Source organism: Ambystoma mexicanum, chromosome 7q, assembly GCF_040938575.1.
Source record: "Ambystoma mexicanum isolate Mex_15411 chromosome 7q, UKY_AmexF1_1, whole genome shotgun sequence".
In the NCBI taxonomy this organism is placed as follows: domain Eukaryota; kingdom Metazoa; phylum Chordata; class Amphibia; order Caudata; family Ambystomatidae; genus Ambystoma; species Ambystoma mexicanum.
Genome location: NC_090941.1, coordinates 1,038,129,766 through 1,038,157,046, shown reverse-complemented (window position 1 = coordinate 1,038,157,046; position 27,281 = coordinate 1,038,129,766). Strand labels below are relative to the sequence as shown.

The 27,281-nt window shown below is 46.4% G+C and overlaps 1 protein-coding gene across 8 annotated transcripts in view; it reads right to left on the bottom strand.

Annotated features, from left to right (window-relative positions):
- The window catches only part of STIM1 (stromal interaction molecule 1), a 591,802-nt gene that overhangs the window by 310,439 nt on the left and 254,082 nt on the right, over nt 1-27,281 (bottom strand). For 6 of the 8 annotated variants that reach the window (XM_069640356.1, XM_069640357.1, XM_069640360.1 and 3 more), the window contains exons 2-3: nt 22,263-22,358; nt 12,321-12,451 (exon numbers count right to left, since the gene is read on the bottom strand). In XM_069640356.1, coding sequence (XP_069496457.1) covers nt 12,321-12,451; nt 22,263-22,358 — 227 coding nt within the window. The remainder of the gene's footprint in view (nt 1-12,320; nt 12,452-22,262; nt 22,359-27,281) is intronic. The other 2 variants (XM_069640358.1, XM_069640359.1) reach the window with 1 other exon arrangement.

Sequence of the window (27,281 nt, the reverse complement as noted above, 5' to 3'; positions counted from 1 at the left end):
TCACTTCAGAGTCGAGTCAGATAGAGACAATGCTTCTGTTGGGTCGAGTGCTTGGGATGCAGCGAGTTGCAGGCTTCCAGAGTGGCGATCCGGCGGCGACGTTGTGTCAGCGATGAGCTTAATTGGGTCAAATCAGCAAAAAGCGTTAAGCGTTCAAAAGTTTGTAGAGTGCCAAAACAATGGTGCCGATCCTGCATTGGCTTGAGGTGAGTCAAGATAGTTCAAAAAAGAATATGGAGGTGGTAAACAGGATTCAGAGCTGCTGCGAGGCCCAGTCCAAGGTCTCCAGAAACAAGGAAGGTCCTTTTTTTCAGCACTTCCACTCCAGGAAGCTTCTGTGGCACCTAAAGTTGGCCCTTAATCTCCTGTGATCAGGATTCTGGTTCCCGTGCACAGGCAGAAGAGAGACGGTTGTCCTCAGAAATTTCACCCCAAATATGCCTTTGGGGTGGGTAGGGAGAAGAGCTTTAGTCTTCCTTGGAGCCTTCCATCTTCCCCTCTATGGCAGAGAACATTCAAACAGAATTTATCCCCAATGGAGTTCAAGGTAAATCCTTCTGGTCTTGAAGTCCAAAAATGAATCAACTACGGGCAGGGTAACCGCTTATGAAGGCAAACTGCTGCAGCCGATTGGTACAAAATAAAAGCCTGTTATCAGGGGTCCAATCCAGGATGCTGTAAAAAGTATCTAGTATCCTTTGTCTTCGGATGTCCTACCCAGAGGGATTTATCTGTAGGAAGTGGGTAAAGGATGTTCAGGGAGCCCTAGTTGAATCCAAGATGGTGGAACAACTGTCTGGACTAAATGCCTCCTCAGGGATACTCCAACTGTACCCACTTCCCCAGTCTTCCAATTCCAAAAGGACTCAAGTAATTAGCAACCTAGTGTGTAAAGGCTATCACCATGCCAGGGCAGTCTTTGACGCATCGGTTCCCAGGGACCTCCTGGGCTGGTTCCATGTGCCCTGCAGGAAGGTGTCAACCTTCCTCAGGTAGATCAAAGGTGCAGCTACCTGGGCCATTTCCCACATGGTTGTTGTGAGTACTTCCACGCCAGAGAGCTAATGCACACCCAGCCCTGTTATGAGAAAATAATTTCACCAAGTTCAAAGTACTATGACATCCAAAATGCTGTAGCTGTATAATTGTGTAACCTCAGCAGCCACAACATAACTAGACATGGCTTACAATTTTATTTTCCCTTGCCACCACAATTATTAGGTTTTGAATCAGAGATACAGATGATTAAAAAGCCAGCTCTGCCTGTTGAAACTTTGCATTCAGCAGCTGTTCAGAAATGCACATGGGAACTTTAGTCAGAGAAGATGCAGCTCAAATAATGGCCTTAAATAAAGTTAACTGAGAAAAGACTTTGTGAAAGCGCGAGAGAGGCACGATTCATAAATTGTGCCTGCTGTTTGAATGCACATCTTGCTTGCTGCCATGATGAAAGCGTACCCTCCAAAAATGTGAGGTGTATATAAATATGCATGCTTAAGAATCATTTTCAACAGTGTAAAAGTGAATTTCGAACTGCAACCATTGCCAAGGCCTTTTTAATTGAATATAGAGACTGGCTGGGTGATGCGAATGTCGGGCCGTGACCCAAACAGGTTGCAGAATATTTAATGGAGAACAAGACACAAATATAAAAGTACGGGATTTCATCATAGCGATGTCCTGGGTCCCTAGCACTGAGAAAAGAAATTGCTATTCTACATTATGAAACCTGTATTCCTTTTCAACAACTGTACTTGCTATCTATGGTGTTTAACCAAAATAATGTGAAATGTAGGGTAGAAACGAAGTCTCATTTAAAGTACCAATGCCTTTTGCCATGCTTTCACTTCGAATAATGCTGAGATGTATTTAAACCTTGAAATGAACATGCCTGTATATATTACTGATCTAGCTTGGGGCAACTTAAATGAACCTTTCTCCCGGCTCATGAATGGACATCACAAGACAGGACACACAGAACTAATGTGATCTATCATACTGCAACTGGTTCTGAAAGCAATGCCTTATAAAAGCACTGCCATATGCTGGCTAAAAGACAGATTCAAAAAGACCTATCACACAGATCATTTCAGGCCTCTCATGAAATCCATTAGCCGAAGACATGACAGTTTATCCTAGCTCCATGACCAAAAGCAAAAGAATCTTTGCCTTGATATATTTTCACATCAGGAAAGAGAAGATGGAGGATCAACAGGGACATCTGCAGACCGAAGACCACATTTCTTCCCTCTCAAATCTTCAATAGAAAGCTAATGGTTGGCAGTTTTAATCCAAAATGTAATTATTTGAAAAATCGATCTCTGTGAGGGAAGCAGGTTACAACACGAGATAGAAAATATATTTTCACCCAATATAAAAGTTGCATGGGGTATCATTGAACATTTTGAAATATATGGGAAAAACACTAATCTCTGAAAATGTTCAACACACCGGGGCATTTAACGTCTTGAAATCTTCCTACTTATGTGTAGATTACAGTGATATAGATTGTATTAATCTCACACATTAACATCATAAATTAAGTCACAAAATCAAAATATTTACATATTTTTGCAGTCAAGGGACTGGTGGCAAACGACACCTAGTCACAAGACTGGGAAGGAGCTGAAGAAGATATAAAAGCATTATATTAGTAAAGAAAAGAAGATTGGGAGATTACTATTGGAAACAACTGAGAGGAGATGGCAAGTGAGAACTGAGAGGTGAGCCTAGGTTCCAAGCAGCCAGAAGAGCAAAGGCCTTGGTGAGTGTGGCAGCTCCAGAGCCAGAGCCCAAGCTGATTTTCCCCAAATCAGAAGCCACATTTAAAAAGGTAAATAAAACCCCAATGTAACGCCAAATTCACCCTATAGACGTCAATGGTAAAATCCCCAGAATCAAAGAGGCTGTGAATTAAAGGGAAATGTTAATGTGATGAAGAACAATGTGCAGTGTGATTAGTTGCCATGTGTCTCAAATTTACACTGAATATAAAGAAAGATGGCATTTCCTTAAAAGACAATGCATATCTGTATATAGTGGTGCAATTTAAATTCACAGCATTTTGCTGTAGCTTAAATACAGACTGTTTTTTAAGACTGAGCACTATTAAAAAGAATCCTTGGCTCATGTTCGCACTGACTCACAAAAGCAATTGTGTTTTCACGACTCACTATTGTCTAATGGGAGCCTAGGCATAAATTAGATGTTTGCATAAATGAAATTAGCAAAAAGGATTAATTCCATTCTTTAAAAATCGGGACAAGTATTAAACCCCTATAGTCCTTTGTTTAAATGCACAGGCAGACCTATGTGTAATGTGACAGTGAAAGATTACTTAACATTGTACATTTTACTGGAATAGTAAATCTCCAGCCCAAAAAATATGTAGACTGGAAACTACACACACGAGAACATTGGAAGCTGTGCATACATTGATTGACAGTTGCACACATGTTTAGACTGAAAGCAGCACACATGTTCATTGAAAATTGCCCACACATGTTCATTTGGAACTGCAAGTACATATTCGAGAATACTGAACACGTGTTCAGAGAAGAGTGCAAAAATCATTAGGAGCATTATTTTCCAAACACAGACCTTTCCGAATCATATGTAAGATGGTCACTGTCTACCTTTAAATAACCTACACATAACCAATACATTCTTAGCCTCACACTTCTAAAGGGGAACCAATTGGAACAAACATGTATTGTTAGATGTCAATTGTTCAAGTAATTGGACTCCGATATCATACTTGTTTTAATACTGGAGAAAATCAAGAGCTTTTGAATGTCAGTAAATCCATACGCTGGATAAAAAACGGAAATGCTAGCATTGAAGCAAATTGTGTTGTCTAGATAGAATAGGAGGGCATTAAAAATTGTATTGTTGATTCATTATTTAAGATTCTGTAACATTATGGTGATCTCTTTAGCAAAAAGCTGGAGAACACCTTGGTTTAAATTTAACTTGGCTTCTCAAAATCAAAATGTATTCAGAAGAATACACTGTTTATTGCCCAGAATTTGGGGTGGAACTGTATATTGGGGCATGAAATGAGTTGTGCCGCCCAAGCTGACTAATTATTTTAAATATTTCTACACTTTGAACTGGTCGGTTGCCACTGCAGGATAGGCACTGGGGATTTCGGGAGAAAATCACAGCAAGGAACATGAATGCATTATGATTTTTGGCATGGTTCGTTATGAAAATGGTATCTGATTAGCAGACCTCACTTTCAGAAAATGAATTATCTGGATAATTGTATTCGTAAAACCTCAAAATAGCTGAGGCTTTCCCGCCCTCAACAGATGGCGCAAGCGCGCATACACACACCTACACACACACAATCAGTACCATCATCTGCAAGCATGTCAGTTTCTTCACTGTCACTGGTTCCCGGTCTGCCACTCACAGTTGGCTTTTGCCAAGTTACACAATGTGGTGCTGCATGGCCTCCTGCTGCGAGGACTAGGTCACCACCGTGCAGGTAGGTTGTCCAATGGAATCTGAAGTTGTCAACAATTAAAACAAGAAGAAGGAAAGTGAAACCCTTGCTGATCAGCGCACAGCTTTTAAAGGAAACACCCAGGCAGTGCATGGAACAATAGGCTAATAACGCCAAAATGAGCAAAGAATTAGAGAACATTTATGAAAGTCGGGATTGAAGGGGTGGCAGCACTTGCAAAATCAGAGTCAATTTGCACCATAACATGAAAGGTGATGTATGATAAACATTTTAAATTCGAGGAAATTATATCCAACTGCTGTGGGATCATGATAATGTAGTAATGGAGTCAAGAGTTGTTTGGAATGCATCAAATCCAGGGAATTCGACCCATCTCCCCAAGGGATGAGCCTTCCCCTGTGAGACTAGGGAGGTGAGCCTACTATGCAAACCTCTCCCTAGTGGTTTGGGCAAGCGGGCTCTCACTGGGAGTGACTCCCCCTTATGGGACAAGGTCTCTCAATCTCCTAAGATTGTAAGGTCTCTCTAAACCTGATCAGTCCTGTGTTCTCAGAATGTATGGGAAAAGAGGAAAATGTTAACTTAATAGTGCCTTTTCCCATGGCTGGTGCGGATGCAGACCCCTCCCATAAGCTGAAATCCCATGGTCAACGCGATCGTCTCTCACCGTAAAAGATCGCAAATAAGGAATCATACCTTTGCCTTGATAGAGAGACTAAAGCTGACATGAATTCAATCAGCTTGAAGAGAGACGCGAAGAGCGGATGCTGCCGTGTGGAGCCTATGCTGCCTGGAGGCAGGATCATAGCCCGTACATGGCGGGCAGAGAGCCCGTGCAATGCTGATTCCATGAGCGCCGGAGGAGCAATGTTCCTGGATCTCCATCCAAGAGCCACCCTCCTCCCCCGACAAGATGGAAGCAAGGAACCAGCATCCCGGTAGAGAAGACTGCAACACAGCTGGTACATGGTGTGTGAGCCAGAGAGGGAGGAGGGCAGTTGACTCCATAGCGAGTTAAGGGAAGTTCAGAATCCCATAACTTAGAGGCCCGACAAGCCCAGTGAAGACACCATAAAGAAGGTGAAGGAAAATCCCTCGCAACTAAAGAGAATACTAGAAGACGGAGCAAAAGAGAAATTCCTAAAGAGGGTGAGCCAGAAGGGGTACCCAAAAAGTGGGTGTGAGTTTACCCAAGCGGTGGAGAAGACCCAAGGAAGGGGAACCAATATCCCTCACGAACAAAGGGACTCGGGCACCCAGATAAGGGTCGGCCCATGCCTTTTTACACATTAAAATATTGTAAAAACTACACCTTTTTATTTTTCTGTGCGCTTCATTTACGCGCTAGATGAGAGCATAGGGCAGTGCAAAGGTCAAGTCACTTGACAGAAACCAGAGCATCTTGATTGTTATCTGCCTGAATGAAATTGCATACCGTAAAAAAACAGCTTGAAAGCAAGACATTTGATCTGTGTGCATTTAGACTTTCAGAAAGAAATAGCACACATTTCGATAATTAACGGTTTCTTTTGTTCAACTTCAGCTGTGTTTTGTGTCTGCAGATGCATGGAGGGGGGCATTATGCATGCATATTTATTTTCCTAGCATTTTATGGTTCCATTAGTCATAAGGTGGAAATCTCTGTTACCATTGGAAGTATCTTTTGTAACAATCAAAGTATGCTTCAAGTGAATGCATGGCTGCATTAAACAAAAGTATTTTTCGAAATTCCTGCATTGTGTGCACTTATCCTCAGGATGCATACATGTGGTGCATTCATTCACATTAATGTATAGGAGAAGGTTTTCTACAAATGTAATGTGCTCTATTCATATTCAAGTTTAGTCAGGTTTTGGTTGCTTGTCACATGCATTTTAGGCAAATGATTTTTCCACTTACAATGTAACACTTGTGTAAAACACTTGCACCTCAAAGCCATATATGATGCACAGATGAGTATGGAATGTCTAAACATCCACTAACCTTGACTTGCAGCCAATGTGGTACTATAATTAGTTAACGGCAGCAAGGCCTTTGCTTGCCCTGGAGTGATGGTCATTAAACCAATCACAGGGTGCACAGCATCTTTCAATCTTCAAGACTACAATCCCAGCATTCAAAACCTGGCTCTCCAGCCAGTGCAAGCGTTGTACAAAACACAAATTAAATGGTTTCGTTTGAAACTGAAATAGAAACTAAGCGAGACATGTCCTTTTAGAGGTAATCCAGATAGGTATATAAAACTTTATGAATTGGTTCATGCAGACGTCCTTCAACTTCTAAGCACTGTAATTAGTATTGCTTCAGTCGATAATTTACCGACTTCTGAAAGATGGACACTTACTGTCCAGCAAACATTTGACCAGGAAATTCTGTGCATTCAAAGTGCCATTGGTGAGCTGGTGCCATTTCACTCTGCTTTATTAACTATGAGAGAAACCTGCTTTACTGTCACAGTGTGGACTGCTGACACGTGATAATAATTTCCATACAGTTGGCTTTTTGCACGCGTCGGCTGGATGACACACACTTTTTACTTTGTTTCAAAGGAGAATACTCATTTGTACTCCCTTGAAATGGCATTTCCTGTAAAAGTATGAAAATAGGGAGTAAAATACTCCCACCTCAAAATCTTATCTGGAGTACTGAAAGGACCCCTATAATAAAAGAGCATAAGCAAAATAGCCCAAGGTTGAGAGATTGAGTATACCCGAGAAGTGGGTGTACGTCAAACCGAGGAGAGGAGAAGACCCGAGAGGGGCCTAGGTGAACAAACTAGTTCAACCGCAAGAGAAAGAGTACAGATAGAGGTCTGAGTCGACCAAATAATCAAAGCTATTTAGAAAAGCCAAAGTACTATAACCAACACTGGGAAGCAGAATACATAGGTCCGCAGGAGACCACCAGAAATGACCACAAACAAGTGAAGTGGTCCAAAGGGTAGAGCCAAAAAGGGGTTACAAAAAGGAACTTCAAAGCTATAAAACCTAATAAAACAAGGGAGAAGTACACGTATAAAGGTTGCCCAGCGTGTGTGGAAAGGCCCAGGTGAAGGCGTTGGCCTGATATCTAATGAAGGGCAGCCAAAATCCCTCAAGACTAAAGGAACCCGAGAATAAAAAGCATAGGAGAAACCCACCCCCTAAAAGGGGAGTGTCCAAGAAGATTATACCCAAGAACTGGCTGCCAGACAAACAGAGCTGAGGAGGGGACCCAATGAGGGTGTGGCCGGACAGGCTACTTGGTCCAAAAGTGGCACATGGCTCATACGCAGAGGTCTGAGTCGCCCAAACGATCAACACTATTCTAGAAAAGCAAAAGAACATTAATCAGCACTGGGAAGCAGGATTCATAGGTCCACAGGAGACTACCAGAAATTACCCCAAACGAGAAGGTGAACTGGTCCAAAGGCGAGAGCCAAAAGGGCTAACAAAATTAGCCTCATTGCTATAAAATGTAATAAAAAAAAAGGGTGAAGTACACTTGCAAAGGTTGTCAAGAGTGTATGAAAAAAAACAGGAATGTTTTGACTAAGATCTATGAAACTCTAAAATGAAGATCTCAGTTATTTTTCTGTGCAGTATAAAGACAGTGAACGGAAACTTTTGTAAAAGACTTTTTAGATTTGTGTATTTTTTATTGTGTTTTATTGGTTAATGTTTAAGAGAAAAAGAGCACTACAGATACATATAATTGTTATACAAAGCATTTCTTTACGGATTCGGATTCAATTAAAATACACAGAATAATGCATTCAAAGTAAAATTAATCTGTTAAAAACATTTTAGATTTGTATTGGAAATGTGACCAGAGTAAAGAAGCTGAGAAGGAGATTTCAGGATACATTTAGAGGGGAGGTGTCCAACACCACCCAACAACCAATGAATTCAGAGTATACATCTGTAGTAGCTTTTGTCTCTTTTTTTAGAGTGATGGGGCCAGTTCGGCAGTTTAGGTTTGGACAGAGGACGGTATTGTGCTATGTAAGCCCTCCTGATGGGCTCCTTGGTATTCACTTTCTCCACAGGAGGCAGAATTGTCTTTGGGATTCAAATGACTACAAGGAAGGCACAAGAGGTGCAAAGAAGAGATTGCTAGAAGAGTTCAAAAAATAGAAGCATACAATGCAGTTGAAGGACTGGGTAGGGGAACAGTGTTGCATATGCTGTGCAGGGTGAGATCAAGAGCGAGGACTTATGAAGAGAAAATGTTGGCTAGTGCTTGCAAGCAGGGGATTAAAGAGCATTCTGAATACTATCAGAGAGGCAGTACTCTTCTGTGCTGACAAAAGAGTCAAGTGCTTGCTTTACTCCCGAGAGTGCAAGGCAGAAGAGCCACCCCTCCACCCTAACATGCATGAACCAGTAGCATGATTGGCTCAGAGAGACGTCTTCGGCAAGCATAGCAAGAGGAGCTTAGAGAAGCACTTTTGGTTTGACCTCAGGTGTCATCTGTTTTTCAGAAGTCAATGGACCACTTTTTTCAGTAGTTCAAGAGTGTAATGACATTCCAGTTGATATCCTGCTTCTTTGAGAATTAGAACCAAAGGAGGTTTGGAAGAGGCTGTAATTGGTACTCCATGGCCAATGAGCGCCTGGAGGCCATGAAAACAGCTGCGGTGCGTGGTATAAATGAACGTGGCATAACAGATCACTTAGTTACAGGCATCAGTCTTGCAAATACTACACCTCATTAATTTTGCGAACAAGACACGATTGGTTTCAATGGACTCTGCAAGTAAATAATCACATGCCACAAAAGAGGGCTAATATTGAAACTCTTTCGACTACATAGATTTTCAGCGTTCGAGGGAGTAACGCTGGCATGTGCGTGGCAGTCGTTTTGTTTTCGTCATTTTATGGTGGGGGCGGGCGGGTGTGGTTCATGTTAAGCATGAAGAAGAAACCCCTGGCGCATGCGCTGTCAGTCAGAGGAGATCATTTATCTGCCAGACTAGATGAGCATGTTCCTGAACTGGTTGGCATTCAGGATAGTTCTACAGTGGCATGGTATTGTTTATTTATAAAGTGCCTACACACAGGCAAGTGATTCAAAGTGCTCAAGGAGGGTGGGAACATGGGGGAAAACAGTCGCTCAGAACCCTTGATATTTTGAGACGATAATAGTCTGCACAGGCAGAGTAAGTGCATACAATACAGTTAACAGTTTGAGATCCATTAAATAGGCCCGGCGATTCTGCAGTTTTTCCAGTGCAATTTAGGAGTGAAGACGAGGAAGAACAGACGGCGATATTCAGGCGCGGTGCGTACGGATCGTGCACGTGCCATACAAGCACATCCGCCCTTGGAGGGGTTGCACAGTATGTGAACAGCCGGAAGAGCAGGTGTGTGCGGTAGCATAGGGTGTAAGGTGTGCAGGGAGAATTAGTGGGTACGTGTCTTCAGAGAAGAGCAATGCTGCATGTACGTGGGACAGGTGGCCCCGAGACAGAGATTTTGTGGGAGTGCCTGCTGAATATGACATGCAAATGGTTATACAAAGATGGGTTATGATGTGGGGTAAGCCATGGGATGAGTGTGTCCACCTGCTGGATTTAGTGCATGGCCCTAGGAAGCGGAGATCTTTGGTGGCCCGGAAGTGTGCGTTTCACGGAAACCTTGCAGTGCGCGAGTACACTCTTACCAGCGTTTGGAAGTGGGGAGAGTTGCAGTACAAGCCGTGGAACGGGTGGCTGCTTCACAGCAAAGGAATGCAATGGCTACAATGAGACTGTGTTTTGTGTCAAATAAGGAGTTTAGTAGTGCTAATGATGGATTACCTAAGTAAAAAGGGGTGGTGTGTGGTGTACGGCTGTACACTCAGAGAAGGTGATGTGTATTGCAGAGAGGGGTACCCCACTTAAGGATGAAAGAATAGAGGTCACTTTAGGTGGGAGGAGGTGGCACTGTATATAGGAGCATGCGTGGGAAGGGTGGTTACAGTGGTACGACGTCTTTTCATTGTGGGATGTTTTTTCGTGGGGTTTTTTACCGCACATTTTTTCGAAAAAACCCATCAAATTTTTTAGAAAATGGGGGGGTTGAGGCGAACCCTTCCAAAAATAATTACAAAAAATGTGATGGGTTTTTTGCAAGAAAAAAAAATTGCAGTAAAAAACACTGAAAAAAACATCCCGCGATGAAATGAAATGGAACCGTTACAGTGGCGTCCCGAGCGGGGGGCAAGCGGGAGCAAGCTGCTCCCCCCCCCCCCACAGGCACTTTTGAGAACCTGGCCGGGACTTTAGTCAGTGGGACACCTCGCCTGTTTGGCACCTCATTGAGGGTGCTCAACGGGAAAGGTGTCCCGCTGGGAGGACATTGTGTGCTGAGCAATTCCTGCCAGGAATTGTCATCGAGACACCTTACCCTTTCCGATTGGAGAGGTGTCCCGCTGCCAGAACAATGTCCCAAGGAACTCCGGGCAGCAGCAAAGGGGCTCTCACGTTGCTCTGTGTCAACAAAGCACTTCAATGTGAGTCATTAGGCGCTGATGGGAGGGAGGGGTAACTTTTAGCAGGGACCTGTGTCCCTTGAGAAATGCACATGGGGAGGGTGGGGCTACTCATCAGTAAGAAGGAAAGGGTGCCTAATGCTGCAGATTTTATGAGATAAGGACCATGGCTTTACCCAAGGGGGATGCGTTAGGCTCACATTAACCTGCATGATGCTATTGCGACTAAGCATGCAGGATGGGGGGAATAAAACTAAAGCCATACTCCTATTGCTCAACATATTTCTATGATGAAGTATATAATGTAAAGCTAATTATGAAAGGATAGTGTATTATGTGATGTGCTTTGCTTCCAATGCATTGCTACATATAAAGTACTATTTAAGCACATGAAATGCAAAGGGGAAACCTTAATAAATATCGGAATCAACCAAATCCTGGGAAGATGGGCTCATTTGCTTAAATTGTCCACATCCCGGTTTCACCATTTAACCAAAAAGTGTGATCCTGGGCAAATCATTTAATCACACTGTCTTATCTGCAACTCTGTAAGTGATTCACTTCAGAGCTTGTGTGAATATATGATGATGTTATTTTAAAAAGGTTTGACTATAGAGTTGCTCCATATATAACAATAGTGCAATTTAAGAATTTTACACCACAAGGTTATTTGCCACTTGGGCTTACTTATGGCAACTTATTCTAAAGTCACTTCCATGGTGCCTCCAATTATCAAAGACCGATGCGGCGTCCTCTTCTGTGAAGTCCTTTCCGTTGGTGCAATCCATATGCAAATTAGGAGGTTTGTATGTATTTTGCCCCACAGAGCTCTAATAGGCGAGCTCCCTGCATCTGTAATGATTTGCTGTTTTATTGTGTTTGTTGTGTGTTAAAATACCAACTGCCATTAATGTAACCAAAAAAGTAGATTGGGGCAGGGGTGGCCAGTTTGTGGGCGCGAATGAGCATCTAGAATTGCGTGCACTGCATTTGTGGGGGGTGGGGGGTAAGTAAGACTTCTTTCGTGGCTCGCCACCGTCCACACCCCCGCCCCACTCTTGCAATGCTGGATACTCCCCTGGGTGTGTGCCACAGTTGATCATCGCCAAGCAGCTGAGCAGGAGCAGCACATGATTGGCATGGCTGGAGGATGCCCAGCACACCTGCACCTACTGCGAGGGCACCCCATTGACATGCCAGAGGGGTAAAGGCAACAGCGCCACTGATCCCAGGGAGATCATGAAGAGGGCATTGAGGCGTGCTTTCTGGGGCATAGAACATAAGCGAGCAAAGACCCAAGAAAGAAAGACAATGAATCGGCATCATAGCAAGTGATGGGGAGGGGAGGAGTGAAGCCATGAGGTGTGCCTCCTCCCCTCAGCCCCCCAGAACTCACCTCATCACTCTCCTCTACGTCGACGTTCCCGTTGGCGTCGTCGTCCATCTGCTTGTGAATGTTCATCACTGCCTCGAAGCTTAGCAGCTCGTCCTCCTTGTTACATAAGAGTTCATCAATGCGGCAGAATTCTGCAAAAGAAAGGGAGAGCAGGTTCAGCGTGTCCTGCGAGTGCAAAGGTGCAACAGCAACAAGACATACATTATATCCTGGGGGAAACCGTGCCCTATAAGCACTTGCTAAAGTGACCCCCACGCAAAGCCAGGCTCTGGGAGACTGCAACTGGCCCTGTATCACCAGGAGCGCCTTTATTCAGTCCTGCTGTTTAACCAAGAGTACTTTCCCTTATAAGCATGGGCCCAACAGTACCCGCATGAATAGGGGGGGCTGCAAAGCCAGCGGTTGCGAGAGTGAGAGGGGAGATCGGGCCTCTTGGAGAAGCGTGGGGACCTAAACGTGCAGGAAAATCCCCCAAACACTAGGGGCGCACCCTTTCCGGCTGTAATCAAAGTCTGCATTCAGCGCGAAGACCCATTCCCACTGCCCCCAAACTCGTCCAGTTATCACTAGTAGGACTAGCTACCATCTGGCTATTCGAGAACATGTACATGTATCGGGCTGCTGCTGGGGCAAGAATGTACTCTGTAGTTTTGAAAGCATATGTTTTAATCAAAATATACTGTTTAAAGCTGTAGAGTCCATCAACTGCAGAAAACGACTGGAGAGTGCCACACCCATATGCCAAAAGCCGTGTTCTTCCAGAATTCGAGGAGAATTCCCTGTACATATCAGTACATATCAGTTAAGTAGGACCTCTGGACAGCAAGGACCCCACTTTCTCCTCTGTGCCCGACAGGACCACTTTCCCCCTTGCCACCTCTCAATTTACGGGCAAGAAAAAGCACAGGCTTCCAAACGTGGGCACCTTTCCGAGACGCTTTTAATTGTCCTGTTGGCCCCAGTGCTTTTCATAAGCACATGAAAGATGTTTGTTCCTAGGAGCATGCTCCTGCTTTAGCTTTCGTCACTCCTGTCCTGGCTTGACACGCGGCAAGGAGCACACGCCCCCTCAACATCGAGCTCCCCAGCGACATCCAAGGTAAGAACCCACCTTCTATCACCATCCCAAACATCTCTGACAATATCACATCACCCTTTCCCACCAGCCCTATGCCCACCCCTTTACTCATACTTCACTGTGCCTCTGGAACGGCCAACCACAATCCAGCCGCACCTTACTGTGGGGGGTAATCAAAGGCCACAAACGGTCCCTCACACATGAAAAGCAGGATTTTTAAAAACTGACCCAAAAACGGCTTTGCATGCGCGTTTGCAAGTTAAAGCAGTTTAAATATGAAAAATGTACCCCTGCTAACATGAAAATGTCAGGGAAAAGACATGGTGTGTGCTGGCAAAAAGTAAGGTATATTAAGTTTTGCATGCAAAACACCAACATACATTTCAAAACAAAAGCCCACTTTGTTCCCATGAAAAAGTTTCTGTAGGCCAGAGGCAAATCCTTTGCTTGCTGTGGGACAAATGTCACTAAGGACTCCTCCCACGGAAAATCTGGTTTACATCCCACAGCTATTTTACAAATGCAATCAAATGTGGCCTGCCTGAAAGGTGTTGTCCCTGAAGGCTGGGCTGCCTCTGCAAGACAATATCCTTTGGCTGATGCATGACCAAAATGTAAGTAGCAGGTGTGAAAATGGGTGCTACAATTAAGTGAGGCTAAAACTCCAACTTCAAAGAGCAAACTCTAAACACAAAGACACTAATAAGAACCCTGAGTACAGGCTGGCCCAGAGTGGCAAATGGGGGAAGGGAAGCTCATTCGTGCACAGATGAAGACTCCCTTCATTTAAAAGGACTATTATCATTTAGGCCTTTTTTTCAGCAACCATAAGTCGGATTTGTTTTATGTGTAATTTTTTTGATATTTTCCAGGCAATTTTGGTGATATAAAATTAATTCACCTATGATTCAGTTAACTGTAATGGCATCTAAAATGTGTTTCTGGCTGATCTGAACAAATCCCAAATTTGGGAGTTGGTGGAGGGTGAAATTAAGACTATAGGGAGTAAATTGCATGTTCCCAACGGCTATACTTTTTGCAAAAAATGACAAATAATTGCCAAACAGTAATGCAGAATGATGCGGACCTGGCTGTCGTTTTATTTACTTCCCCATGATCATCTCAAAAGGAAAATATATATATTATAGCAGTCGCTAGTAAGTTTTGCCACATTAGTTTTCGCCAAAAATGTGACATGAGAACAAATGGGAATTGCAAATGAAGCTGCCACAAGTCTGCTCCAAACGCTTAAACCAATCCGTTGAGATGGGCTGGAGTTGGGAGGAGAGAGAAGAGTAATTGTCTCATCCTAGTTGCAAGAACCCTTGCAAGCTACTCACCCAAGACTGTAAACTTCACAGTGTCATTGCTGCTATATAAGGGGGAATGCACTATGAGGAAGAGAGAGCTGCTGAAATTTACCATCGGGGAGGGCTGCTGAAACTTAGCATCTGACAGATGCCAAACACCAAACAAGAACATCAAAATTGGATCTGGGCAGAGCCGTTCATTGTTGGGGAGGCATAAAAAGCTTACTGGGCTCTTATGGTGAAGAGCTGGGGGCCATCCTTGAGAGGGGTATGACCAGACCCCTGACCTATCCTCCAAGAGGGACCTGAAATGCAGCTGGTTTTCCTGAACTTTAAAAAGAGGCTTTCTATGTGGTAGAACTGAGCCCTGGGAAACCAAAAGTGTGGGGGGTTCGGTGGGGTGGGGGCGTCCGCTTGCCTTATATCATTTCCCTTTTTATATTGGGTGGGGGGAGGGGGAAAGCTGTAGATCCTTCACCTATTTAAATAAAAATATTAATTTAATTAATTCCCTTTGGCAGAACACTACGGGGTGATTTTTGTTAAAATTCTAAATTAACAAATCTCACTTCCCAGTGTGCGCTGAAAAACTATTGCCTATAATTTAAGTGGGTAATCCTTTTTGTCCTGTTGACCCCGACTTCTTAAAGGAAGAGGGTTGTCTTTGTTCTTAAATCAGTCCACTCTTATTGTCCAACTTTCCCCAACAGTGGAGGGTGGTCTGAAATCCAAAATTCTTCAATCATCCTAATTTTTCTGTCATACTTCCCCAACCCAGTCCAAAGAAGGGGGATGGGGTTTAAAAACAAACTGCCAAATCACCCTGTGTTTATTTTAAACCAAAGGTGTTGGTGAAATCCTAATTGCCACATGCATTTGTCCAATCCTGAAAAACAAAACTGCTAGCCTTTTAAGCATGCAGGAAAAAAATCAAAACTTCACAGCACTACATTTGCAAATTGTGTTCACTGATCAGCGCTAATTATTTCTTGCAGTGAAATTTGTAGAAAGTTAAGAATTGTGATTTGTGTTCTTTTCAACTCACTTCTGTGATTTATGTTGAGAAGTTTGTGTTGTGCCACGGATAAAGTGGCGTTTGAAATTTCAGTGCGAGTTTCGTAACATCTAATTCAAATAAATGTAAATATTTTTCTGTACACCGGCCTGGTTCTTGACTCATTGGTAGCTCAGTGGGAGGGATCCAAGGGGTATTAGATGAATTGGAGATGTGGCTGAATAAAAAGAACCAACATTTAACAGTTTGTTGGGTGACACCTTGCTTGGGGAGGGAAGGAACTCCCCTGTGTTGAGTGTGGCCTCTCCATAAACAGTTACATTACCATACATACATCTCTTCATTTATGCCGCACCATGCCTCTGCAATGCCCTCCACAGTCCCTTTAACCAGGCAGCCCCTTACCCTATGCCTCACCATGCTTCTGTAATGATCCATCAGTCCTTTTAACCACGCAGCACCCTACCCTAAATTCACCTCTTCATTCATGCCACACAATGCCTCTGTAATGGCCCACTACAGTCCTTTAAAGCAAGCAGCATCTTACCCAACATCCATCTCTTCATTCTACTGCTTAAATGCTCTATTAAAATCACAATCAGTCACCTTTAACGTGCCCCCTCCACCCGCCACCTCACCCACCCCCCCCCCCCCCCAAGACATCCTTTGGGTTCCCTACGGAGGCCAACCCATAGGTAACAATATTTTTAATCAAAGGGGGGGAACGGGGTGCTTGGTATGAAAATGTTTGAATACCAATGCCTTAGAAAAAAGTGAACAGGACAAGAGCATTTGCCTTTCAAAAAATATTCAACCCAGAATAATTATCAAAGAGGATCATTTCTAATAAGTATACTGGCAAAGTATAAAAAGGTGCCCACCTTTTAAATACAACAATTTATGACACTCAGCTCTTTTTCAGGCTACCCTCTGCCACCTCTTCTCGTTCTCTCATCTCCGATTGTCTGCTATCCAGGAGTGGTGAACCGCCAATGATCTCTGCCTTAATGCCAGTAAGACAGAGTCTCCTCTTCGGCACACCTGCACCCTCCTTTCCTGTCACTCTCTGGCCGGCCTCCCTTGGCCCTTCCTGCTCCCATCTGTGAGGCTATGAACCTCTGGGTCTTCTTCAACTCCACACTCTCCTTTTCTCCTCCCATCTCTGACGTCTCTAAGAAGTCAAACTACCAACTGCACCTCCTCAGAGGTATTCATCCTTTCCTCTCCTTCCCCCAGAAGCTCACTGTCTCCAGAGCGCTGGTTCTCTCTAGGCTGGACTACTGCAACAACCTCTTTCTACATCTGCTTCACGTGAAAAAAAAACTATGGGAACGAGATTGGTGTTCGACTGTAGATGACAGAAACCGCTACAATCTAATGGGAAATGCAGCAAAAGATGGAAAAAAACCTGAAATCTCCCTCAATATTTGGTTAAATCTCCAAATGCTAATTATCGAAAGACTTATGAAATTTCGACTTAATCTATTTGATACAAGAGTAAGTCAAAAACTGAGGTTTAGAAAAACGCAATTGATGTTGACCTGTCATTTTTGTGAAAACCATCCAGAGACCTTAAAACACCTAACGCTATATTGTGTAGGGTTGAAATCCTTGAGAACGTTACATTTGAATCAAGTGGTAAGGCTATACCCTACCTTATGCGGAGAAGAGTTGTGGTTGAAATTTGCTAACCCAAGAGAAAAGGACGTCTATGGTTTGATAAATTCTTGCGTAAACTGGAAGTAATGCTAACAGACTGAAATCAGTTAATCAGTTGGATGGTGTCAAAGATGTGAAGTAGGATGTGTCCTGGTAACAGAAAAAAACAAGAGAAAAGCCCCAAGGAAGGTTCATTATGCAGAGGGAACCAACGGAACTGAAAGAAATTCAGGGATAAGGGAGGGATGGGGACATCCAAAGGGTTTGTGATTTTCTGTTGATCGATTTACCTTGTCTCATCCTTTTGATGCCCTTCATTCTTATTTTAAAAAGTTTGTATAAACTAAATGAAATAAAGAATTAAAAATGTTTTTTAAAAATCTGCCTGCTTCTACTCTCTGCCCTCTGGAACTGATCCAGAACAGGACTGCAAGACTTGTCCTTGGCCTCAAGCCCAGGGATCGAATCTCTCCACCACTGAAATCTCTTCATTGGCTCCCAGTGGCTGTACGGATTAAGTTCAAGACCCTCTGCATTGTCCACAAGGCCTTGTGGGGCCTGGGTCCTCAATACCTCCAACTCTCTCTTCATAAATACCTTCCTACAAGAGCTCTCTTTCACCTCCAACTCCCTCAGGGTCAGACGCTTCTCCAAGCAACGAGGTGGGGCTAGATCTCTTTTTTCGGCTGGGGACTCCCTCTGGAACAGCCTCTCTGAAACTTGAGGAGAACCATCTCCGGTTCCGGTAGCACCCCAGGACCTTCCCTCTTTGCTTCTGCCTTCTCCCTTCGTCTCCCCTGTTGATCTCATGTCTGATACTGCACTGGTCACCTGGCTACCCCTCTGATTTCGGGCCCAGGTCCCTGCCCGCCCAGTTGCACACCTGGACTGTCTCCTGGCAACCCTTGCACTTTGGTCTGTATATGTAACCCTACAGTCCCCCTACCTGCACTTATTGGACACTGGCTATCTGCACTTGCCCTTGCACCTGCCACCTGCCCTTTTTGTTGTTGTTTGATCCATGTACAGCACTGCACCCCCCCCAAACCCCATCCCCTGGCATTTTACCCCTCCCCTCGCCCCTGCACTTGTGCAATCGCAATGTCACTTGGCCTAGTAAGATCGTTGCCTCTGTCCTCCCTCTGTTCCACTTCCCTTGCCTCGCCGCGCCTTAAAACACTGGTCTATAGGCACGTTATAAATGCCTTATCATATATATTCCATGGAAAAGAAAATACAAATATAAGACATGTGCTTTAATGCAACTTCTATGTGGTTTTAGGGGGAAGCGTCTGTAGTGGAAACATGACAACCTGGGGTGAAATCCAGGTAGGCCAACACTTTGGCAAGCAAACTTTTTTTAATGCCAGCCTCAAAACATCCCAACAGGGGTTGTGTCTGCCCCCTGAAAAAAGTGAGCGGACGCAGCGCACCCACATGCATCCTTGACGTGTAGCTCGAAACCAACACAGCAGCAGAAGCAGGGAAATTAACCCCTCCAGTCTCCAGGACTGCAAGCTCTGTTGCCACCCCCCGGGAAAATATTCACGACTCACTTCCCCTCTCATCGTGCCCATGTTTGGCCTTCAACAATGGTCTGTTTTATAAAGAGGACCTAAAAAGTACACAAACTATAGTAAACTACTTACACAAATCTGTAACTCCTTATAGAAATATGCGAGGCAAAACGTGTACAATTATGGCATTATTTCAGCAACCTTGAATGAAATACTACAAATACCAGAATGCAATTCAGCAGAAGGCAAAAAAAATGGCCTGTGGCTTTTGAAAATGTACTTTCAAGACTTAAAAGACTCATAACAAAAGGTAATGTGGTAAAATGTTACCGGTTTGTGTTTTTCAACGGTTGACAAAGTCGTGCTTCATAATGTGAGAGCAGCTTTACTTTCTACCTATAAAAGCCACTTTTTGGTTTGTAAAACATGAGCATGTGAAAATAAGGCAGATAATTAAATATAGCACACAAAACTGTCCTGGAGGAGGGCATATATTTTAGGCAGCCAACTTGTACTTTGCGTGTGCTTTCAAAATAAAAAGTCTCCTTTGCAATTCTTAACAGTTGAGAACGTCTTGTCCAAAACAATGGTCTCTTAAATGAGCCATCACGCGTAAATCGCTCCCACGTTAAATGCTCTACTAGAAGGAAGAAAGTGATCGGCAGCACTTGGGGCAAAGGTGTCCCGTTACCAAGACAATGAGGGTGCTGAGCAGGAACACTGTGCTCCTGCTCGGCACCCTCACTGTCCTGCCAGCGGGACACCTTTCCCGTTCGGCACAGAACGGGAGAGGTGTCCCGCTCCCAAATGTCCCGGTCTGGCTCCTCAAAGAGCCACAGGGGGGTGGCAAGTTGCCCTCCCTGGCCCCGTACCTACCCCACTCGGTCCACCACTGATGCTCATCGACAATCAAGGTGCAATTAGAAAGGGCATCATTAGTCCAAATTTCCTGTCAGTACCAAATGCATTGGGACTGCCGCGCACAGGATTATTAGTTAATATTAGTGACTCTTTGCAGTGTTGACCTTCCCTACTCCATATTTTTTTTATTTGTCCAGGCGACTTAACACCACATTTTGCCAAAGCATATCCAATATTACTTCTATTACCGGTTTCAGGCTTTTCCTGGTATTCGTAGCCTTACTCCATCCAATCCTCCACCAAACTGAACCACCTTGCGGGTGGGCGGGGCAGTGACTAATGATCAGTTCAGAATCAGTATTGCTAAGGCGACCAACTGCACCCCTTATCTGCTACCCGAAGCCTGGTATGGTTCCGACCTCCAGGAAACTGAAAGAAAAAGTAAACCTTCACATAGAGGGCCCACACAGATTTCACAAGCTCTGCACATGTTGTCTCGGGAGGATAGCTCAGCGGCAACGTGCTCGCCTTGGAAACAAGCACACACGAGGCAACACAGGTTCGATCCCCGGGTCTGCGCTTGGAAACCTCTGGGTATTAAGCGCGTTATAAATACTTAACTAAGACATGTTCCTGTAACACCGCATCTATGCCACCGGGCTGTGTGAGCAATATCAAAAAAAAATGCAAAATGTGCATGCATTTGCCACACTGATGACCAGAGGGCCACTTTTGCTAGATGTAGACCTTCATTTGATTAAAGTCTTATAGATGGCGATTGATCATTGTCGAAGAATAATGGCCATCCCTCAGGTTATTTCTTGAGGCGAAATGGGGGTCGATACATGTGGTTCATTACTCCGAGCAATAATGACCCGTCCCGGGGTCTAGAAGGCCATTTGTGGTAAAAAAATTTAAAAATTAAAATTAAACTTTTTTTTAAAAATGATGTAGGAAATGTCTGCTGCTTATAAGGCTTCTGCTTAAGTCAGAATGTGTGACATTAACAGGAATTGACGGAGTTCCGCATTCGGTCAATAGGGACTGCACCGTGCTTACTGTGCCTACCGATGGACTATGGCAGGGGGAGCACCCCTGGAAGGCATTCGGCGAGTAAATAAGAAGAAGGGTCCATGTAGTGTGTTTGTATGTGGTACATATCGACTGTACACAGCAATATATCAAAGCTTCAAATATTAGCCGCCTGTCTCTTTCGCAGACATGGGTCCATTATTACGTGTCTCCGGCGTCCTATGAGAGCGGTCTAATGCAACTTATTTTTTTTTAGCATTTTATTATGATTTAGGATTACAAACTTTTCATATTTGCATGTTAAATCACATAATATCTAATGTCTTCTTGAATATGATTCTTTGGCAGATTCAAACATTTAAATACTGGTAAAAATATATTAAAAAAATGTCAGTCCCGCCAATGTCAGCGACATGTAATTCTCCCACTAATATCAATGGCCACCATTCAGCTAAAGTCAATCTGCCAAAAATAGCGTCCTTGGTGAAGTACAAGCACTACATGCTAGGAGCAGAGGTTTCCAAGATTCCACACGTTCCCGATTACAACAGAATCGACAGCACAGTTCCGATCCTGCCATTTGATTTCGCATGCCCAACACCTGTCTTGTTGGTAATCTGTTCAGGCGCAATCGCATCAGAAGATCTCTCAACTCTGACGATGGACATTTGGCCAGCTAAGAGGGTCATTTTCCCACTGCTTTACATTCCAAATCTATAGGCAAGGATAGTTTATGTTCATTGTGTTTATCCAAGCTTGTGTCTGAATGATGTATTTTGCTTTGTTTGGGTTCGATATTAGGGTCTCTTCTGATGTGTTCAATTGACCTAGCCAGTTACGACATTTGCTGTGCCAATTATTAAGTAACCAGTCGCCAGACTGCTGAGATGCAGATCTTAAAACGGGGGCAGGGCATTAGTCATGATGCACTTCCGGTATAAGGCCAGAGATGTCCATAGTACTAGTGGCTGCATAGATTGTACGCCCCATTCGAACCTTATCATTGCATTGGAATGTTTTTCGGTAGAAATAATAGTTTCTTCTAAAACGGACCTTCAGAAAGATCCCGAATTCGCCATGTAAGATTTAGAGATGTTTCTGCGGCAAATGCAAGAATTGGGATCACTTTTTTGGCTGCGACTTATGTTGCACAGACAGTAACCAATACAAACCCAGGCAGTTGCATTACCCAGGCCCAATCCCAAACAAAGGTGAGCGTGCAGTCAGTTCAGAGCAAGATGGAGACAGGCACTGGCTTTCTCCCACGAGATGGTGAAACAAGAAAAGCTAAACTCACTAAGCAGGCATGTAGTGTGGTTCCAATGACTCGCAACCAACACACCACCACCGCCTCCCCCTCCCCCTCCTCCCAAAACACACCAATAAGCACACCACAGAATACAGGATGAGGGTGGAGAAAGCCAGCGAAAGAGCGGGATGGAAGAAATAGAGAGAGGAACAAGTACACACCTTGTGGAAGAAAAGAAGGATCGCCCCCCCTTAGAATTCCGGGGAACCCCAGCTGAGCCATCGGATTTGGGGATTTGACTTTTTCATATGGAAGGACTAGAAAGAAGGGAGAAAACATAACATACATTAGCTACAGAAAGGCGAACGTCTGCAAATGCTGCTTTCCCAAAAACAGACCTCGAGAAACCCATCTAACTATTTCTGATAAACAACTAAGCATTCAAGGAGGACCAGGTAGCCATGGGGGGAGGGGGGCAGGGCAGATGGCCAAGCAGCAGAGGAGGGCCAAGCGGAGGCAGCAGAGAAGGGTGGGGGGAGGGGAGGCCAGGCCAAGCAGAAGAGGAGCGCCGGGAGTAGGGGGGCAAGCAGCAGAGGAGGCCCAGGAAGGAGAGGAGGGCCAGGCGGCCAGGAAGCAGAAGAGGGCCCTGCGGGCTGTGGCCCCAGGCCAAAAGAAAGTGTGGAGCCCCCTCCAATTTTTGCATGTAGTAACATCATAGGAAGGGACACAAAATGCATACACGTTGTAAAAATGCAAAAACAATGCCATGCAAGGCCCAAAACAGAATTTACACATCATTTCGTTGGCATTCTGACTTTTCTGAGAATGGAGTACTAATGATATGGTTTTATCTTCTGAATTGATGGTGACCATGGACTGCCTGTGACTGCAGGGGCTAATGGTTGGTGCTCAACTGCATGAGTTCAGAGTGGGCGGGCGGGCGGATGTGAGCCCCAGAGAATAGGTTTTCCTGCCCATGCATGGTTTCTTCCAGAATGGAGGCATACACAGGGATGTGACGGCAGGGGGTCTGATACACGCAGAGATGCGATAGCAGGGGCTCGGATACACAGGGATGTGACGGCAGGGGGTCTGATACACTCAGAGATGCGATAGCAGGGGGCTCTGATACTCAGAGATGCGATAGCAGGGGCTCGGATACACAGGGATGTGACGGCAGGGGTCTGATACACTCAGAGATGCGATAGCAGGGGGCTCTGATACTCAGAGATGCGATAGCAGGGGCTCGGATACACAGGGATGTGACGGCAGGGGGTCTGATACACTCAGAGATGCGATAGCAGGGGGCTCGGATACACAGGGATGTGACGGCAGGAGGTCTGATACACTCAGATGCGATAGCAGGGGGCTCGGATACACAGGGATGTGACGGCAGGGGGTCTGATACACTCAGATGCCATAGCAGGGGGCTCCGATACACAGGGATGTGACAGCAGGGGGTCTGATACACTCAGAGATGCGATAGCAGGGGCTCTGATACACAGGGATGTGACAGCAGGGGGTCTGATACACTCAGAGATGCGATAGCAGGGGCTCGGATACACAGGGATGTGACGGCAGGGGGTCTGATACACTCAGAGATGCGATAGCAGGGGCTCGGATACACAGGGATGTGACGGCAGGGGGTCTGATACACTCAGATGCGATAGCAGGGGCTCGGATACACAGGGATGTGACGGCAGGGGGTCTGATACACTCAGAGATGCGATAGCAGGGGGCTCTGATACTCAGATGCGATAGCAGGGGCTCGGATACACAGGGATGTGACGGCAGGGGGTCTGATACACTCAGAGATGCGATAGCAGGGGGCTCGGATACACAGGGATGTGACGGCAGGGGGTCTGATACACTCAGAGATGCGATAGCAGGGGGCTCGGATACACAGGGATGTGACGGCAGGGGCTCTGATACTCAGAGATGCGCTAGCAGGGGCTCGGATACACAGGGATGTGATGGCAGGGGGTCTGATACACTCAGAGATGCGATAGCAGGGGGCTCTGATACACAGGGATGTGACGGCAGGGGGTCTGATACACTCAGAGATGCGATAGCAGGGGGCTCTGATACTCAGAGATGCGATAGCAGGGGCTCGGATACACAGGGATGTGACGGCAGGGGGTCTGATACACTCAGATGCGATAGCAGGGGGCTCGGATACACAGGGATGTGACGGCAGGGGGTCTGATACACTCAGATGCGATAGCAGGGGGCTCGGATACACAGGGATGTGACGGCAGGGGGTCTGATACACTCAGAGATGCGATAGCAGGGGGCTCGGATACACAGGGATGTGACGGCAGGGGGTCTGATACACTCAGAGATGCGATAGCAGGGGGCTCTGATACTCAGAGATGCGATAGCAGGGGCTCGGATACACAGGGATGTGACGGCAGGGGGTCTGATACACTCAGAGATGCGATAGCAGGGGGCTCGGATACACAGGGATGTGACGGCAGGGGGTCTGATACACTCAGAGATGCGATAGCAGGGGGCTCGGATACACAGGGATGTGACGGCAGGGGGTCTGATACACTCAGAGATGCGATAGCAGGGGGCTCGGATACACATGGATGTGACGGCAGGGGGTCCGATACACTCAGATGCGATAGCAGGGGGCTCGGATACACAGGGATGTGACGGCAGGGGGTCTGATACACTCAGAGATGCGATAGCAGGGGGCTCGGATACACAGGGATGTGACCGCAGGGGGTCTGATCCACTCAGATGCGATAGCAGGGGGCTCGGATACACATGGATGTGACGGCAGGGGGTCCGATACACTCAGATGCGATAGCAGGGGGCTCGGATACACAGGGATGTGACGGCAGGGGGTCTGATACACTTAGAGATGCGATAGCAGGGGGCTCTGATACTCAGAGATGCGATAGCAGGGGGCTCGGATACACAGGGATGTGACGGCAGGGGGTCTGATACACTCAGAGATGCGATAGCAGGGGGCTCTGATACTCAGAGATGCGATAGCAGGGGCTCGGATACACAGGGATGTGACGGCAGGGGGTCTGATACACTCAGATGCGATAGCAGGGGGCTCGGATACACAGGGATGTGACGGCAGGGGGTCTGATACACTCAGAGATGCGATAGCAGGGGGCTCTGATACTCAGAGATGCGATAGCAGGGGCTCGGATACACAGGGATGTGACGGCAGGGGGTCTGATACACTCAGAGATGCGATAGCAGGGGGCTCGGATACACAGGGATGTGACGGCAGGGGGTCTGATACACTCAGAGATGCGATAGCAGGGGGCTCGGATACACAGGGATGTGACGGCAGGGGGTCTGATACACTCAGATGCGATAGCAGGGGGCTCGGATACACAGGGATGTGACGGCAGGGGGTCTGATACACTCAGAGATGCGATAGCAGGGGGCTCGGATACACAGGGATGTGACGGCAGGGGGTCTGATACACTCAGATGCGATAGCAGGGGGCTCGGATACACAGGGATGTGACGGCAGGGGGTCTGATACACTCAGAGATGCGATAGCAGGGGGCTCGGATACACATGGATGTGACGGCAGGGGGTCCGATACACTCAGATGCGATAGCAGGGGGCTCGGATACACAGGGATGTGACGGCAGGGGGTCTGATACACTCAGAGATGCGATAGCAGGGGGCTCTGATACTCAGAGATGCGATAGCAGGGGGCTCGGATACACAGGGATGTGACGGCAGGGGGTCTGATACACTCAGAGATGCGATAGCAGGGGGCTCGGATACACAGGGATGTGACGGCAGGGGGTCCGATACACTCAGATGCGATAGCAGGGGGCTCGGATACACAGGGATGTGACGGCAGGGGGTCTGATACACTCAGAGATGCGATATAGGGGGCTCGGATACACAGGGATGTCACAGCAGGGGGTCCGATACACTCAGAGATGCGATAGCAGGGGGCTCTGATACACAGGGATGTCACAGCAGGGGGTCTGATACACTCAGAGATGCGATAGCAGGAGGCTCGGATACACAGGGATGTCACAGCAGGGGGTCTGATACACTCAGAGATGCGATAGCAGGGGGCTCGGATACACAGGGATGTGACGGCAGGGGGTCTGATACACTCAGAGATGCGATAGCAGGGGGCTCGGATACACAGGGATGTGACGGCAGGGGGTCTGATACACTCAGATGCGATAGCAGGGGGCTCGGATACACAGGGATGTGACGGCAGGGGCTCTGATACACTCAGAGATGCGATAGCAGGGGGCTCTGATACACAGGGATGTGACGGCAGGGGGTCTGATACACTCAGAGATGCGATAGCAGGGGGCTCTGATACTCAGAGATGCGATAGCAGGGGCTCGGATACACAGGGATGTGACGGCAGGGGGTCTGATACACTCAGATGCGATAGCAGGGGGCTCGGATACACAGGGATGTGACGGCAGGGGGTCTGATACACTCAGAGATGCGATAGCAGGGGGCTCGGATACACAGGGATGTGACGGCAGGGGGTCTGATACACTCAGATGCGATAGCAGGGGGCTCGGATACACAGGGATGTGACGGCAGGGGGTCTGATACACTCAGAGATGCGATAGCAGGGGGCTCGGATACACAGGGATGTGACGGCAGGGGGTCTGATACACTCAGAGATGCGATAGCAGGGGCTCGGATACACAGGGATGTGACGGAAGGGGGTCTGATACACTCAGAGATGCGATAGCAGGGGGCTCGGATACACAGGGATGTGACGGCAGGGGGTCTGATACACTCAGAGATGCGATAGCAGGGGGCTCTGATACTCAGAGATGCGATAGCAGGGGCTCGGATACACAGGGATGTGACGGCAGGGGGTCTGATACACTCAGATGCGATAGCAGGGGGCTCGGATACACAGGGATGTCACAGCAGGGGGTCTGATACACTCAGATGCGATAGCAGGGGGCTCGGATACACAGGGATGTGACGGCAGGGGGTCTGATACACTCAGATGCGATAGCAGGGGGCTCGGATACACAGGGATGTCACAGCAGGGCGTCCGATACACTCAGAGATGCGATAGCAGGGGGCTCGGATACACAGGGATGTCACAGCAGGGGCCTGTGCCGCTTTAGGAGATTTCACAACACGGAGCCCGCGATTCATTCAACTGTGGCACTGCCCTCTGTGGTCGGCCAGAGCCCGCCGAAGGGAGCTAATGAATGCGCTTGCAGGATGCGCATTGATTCTGCTCCTACTCCATGAGGCAGG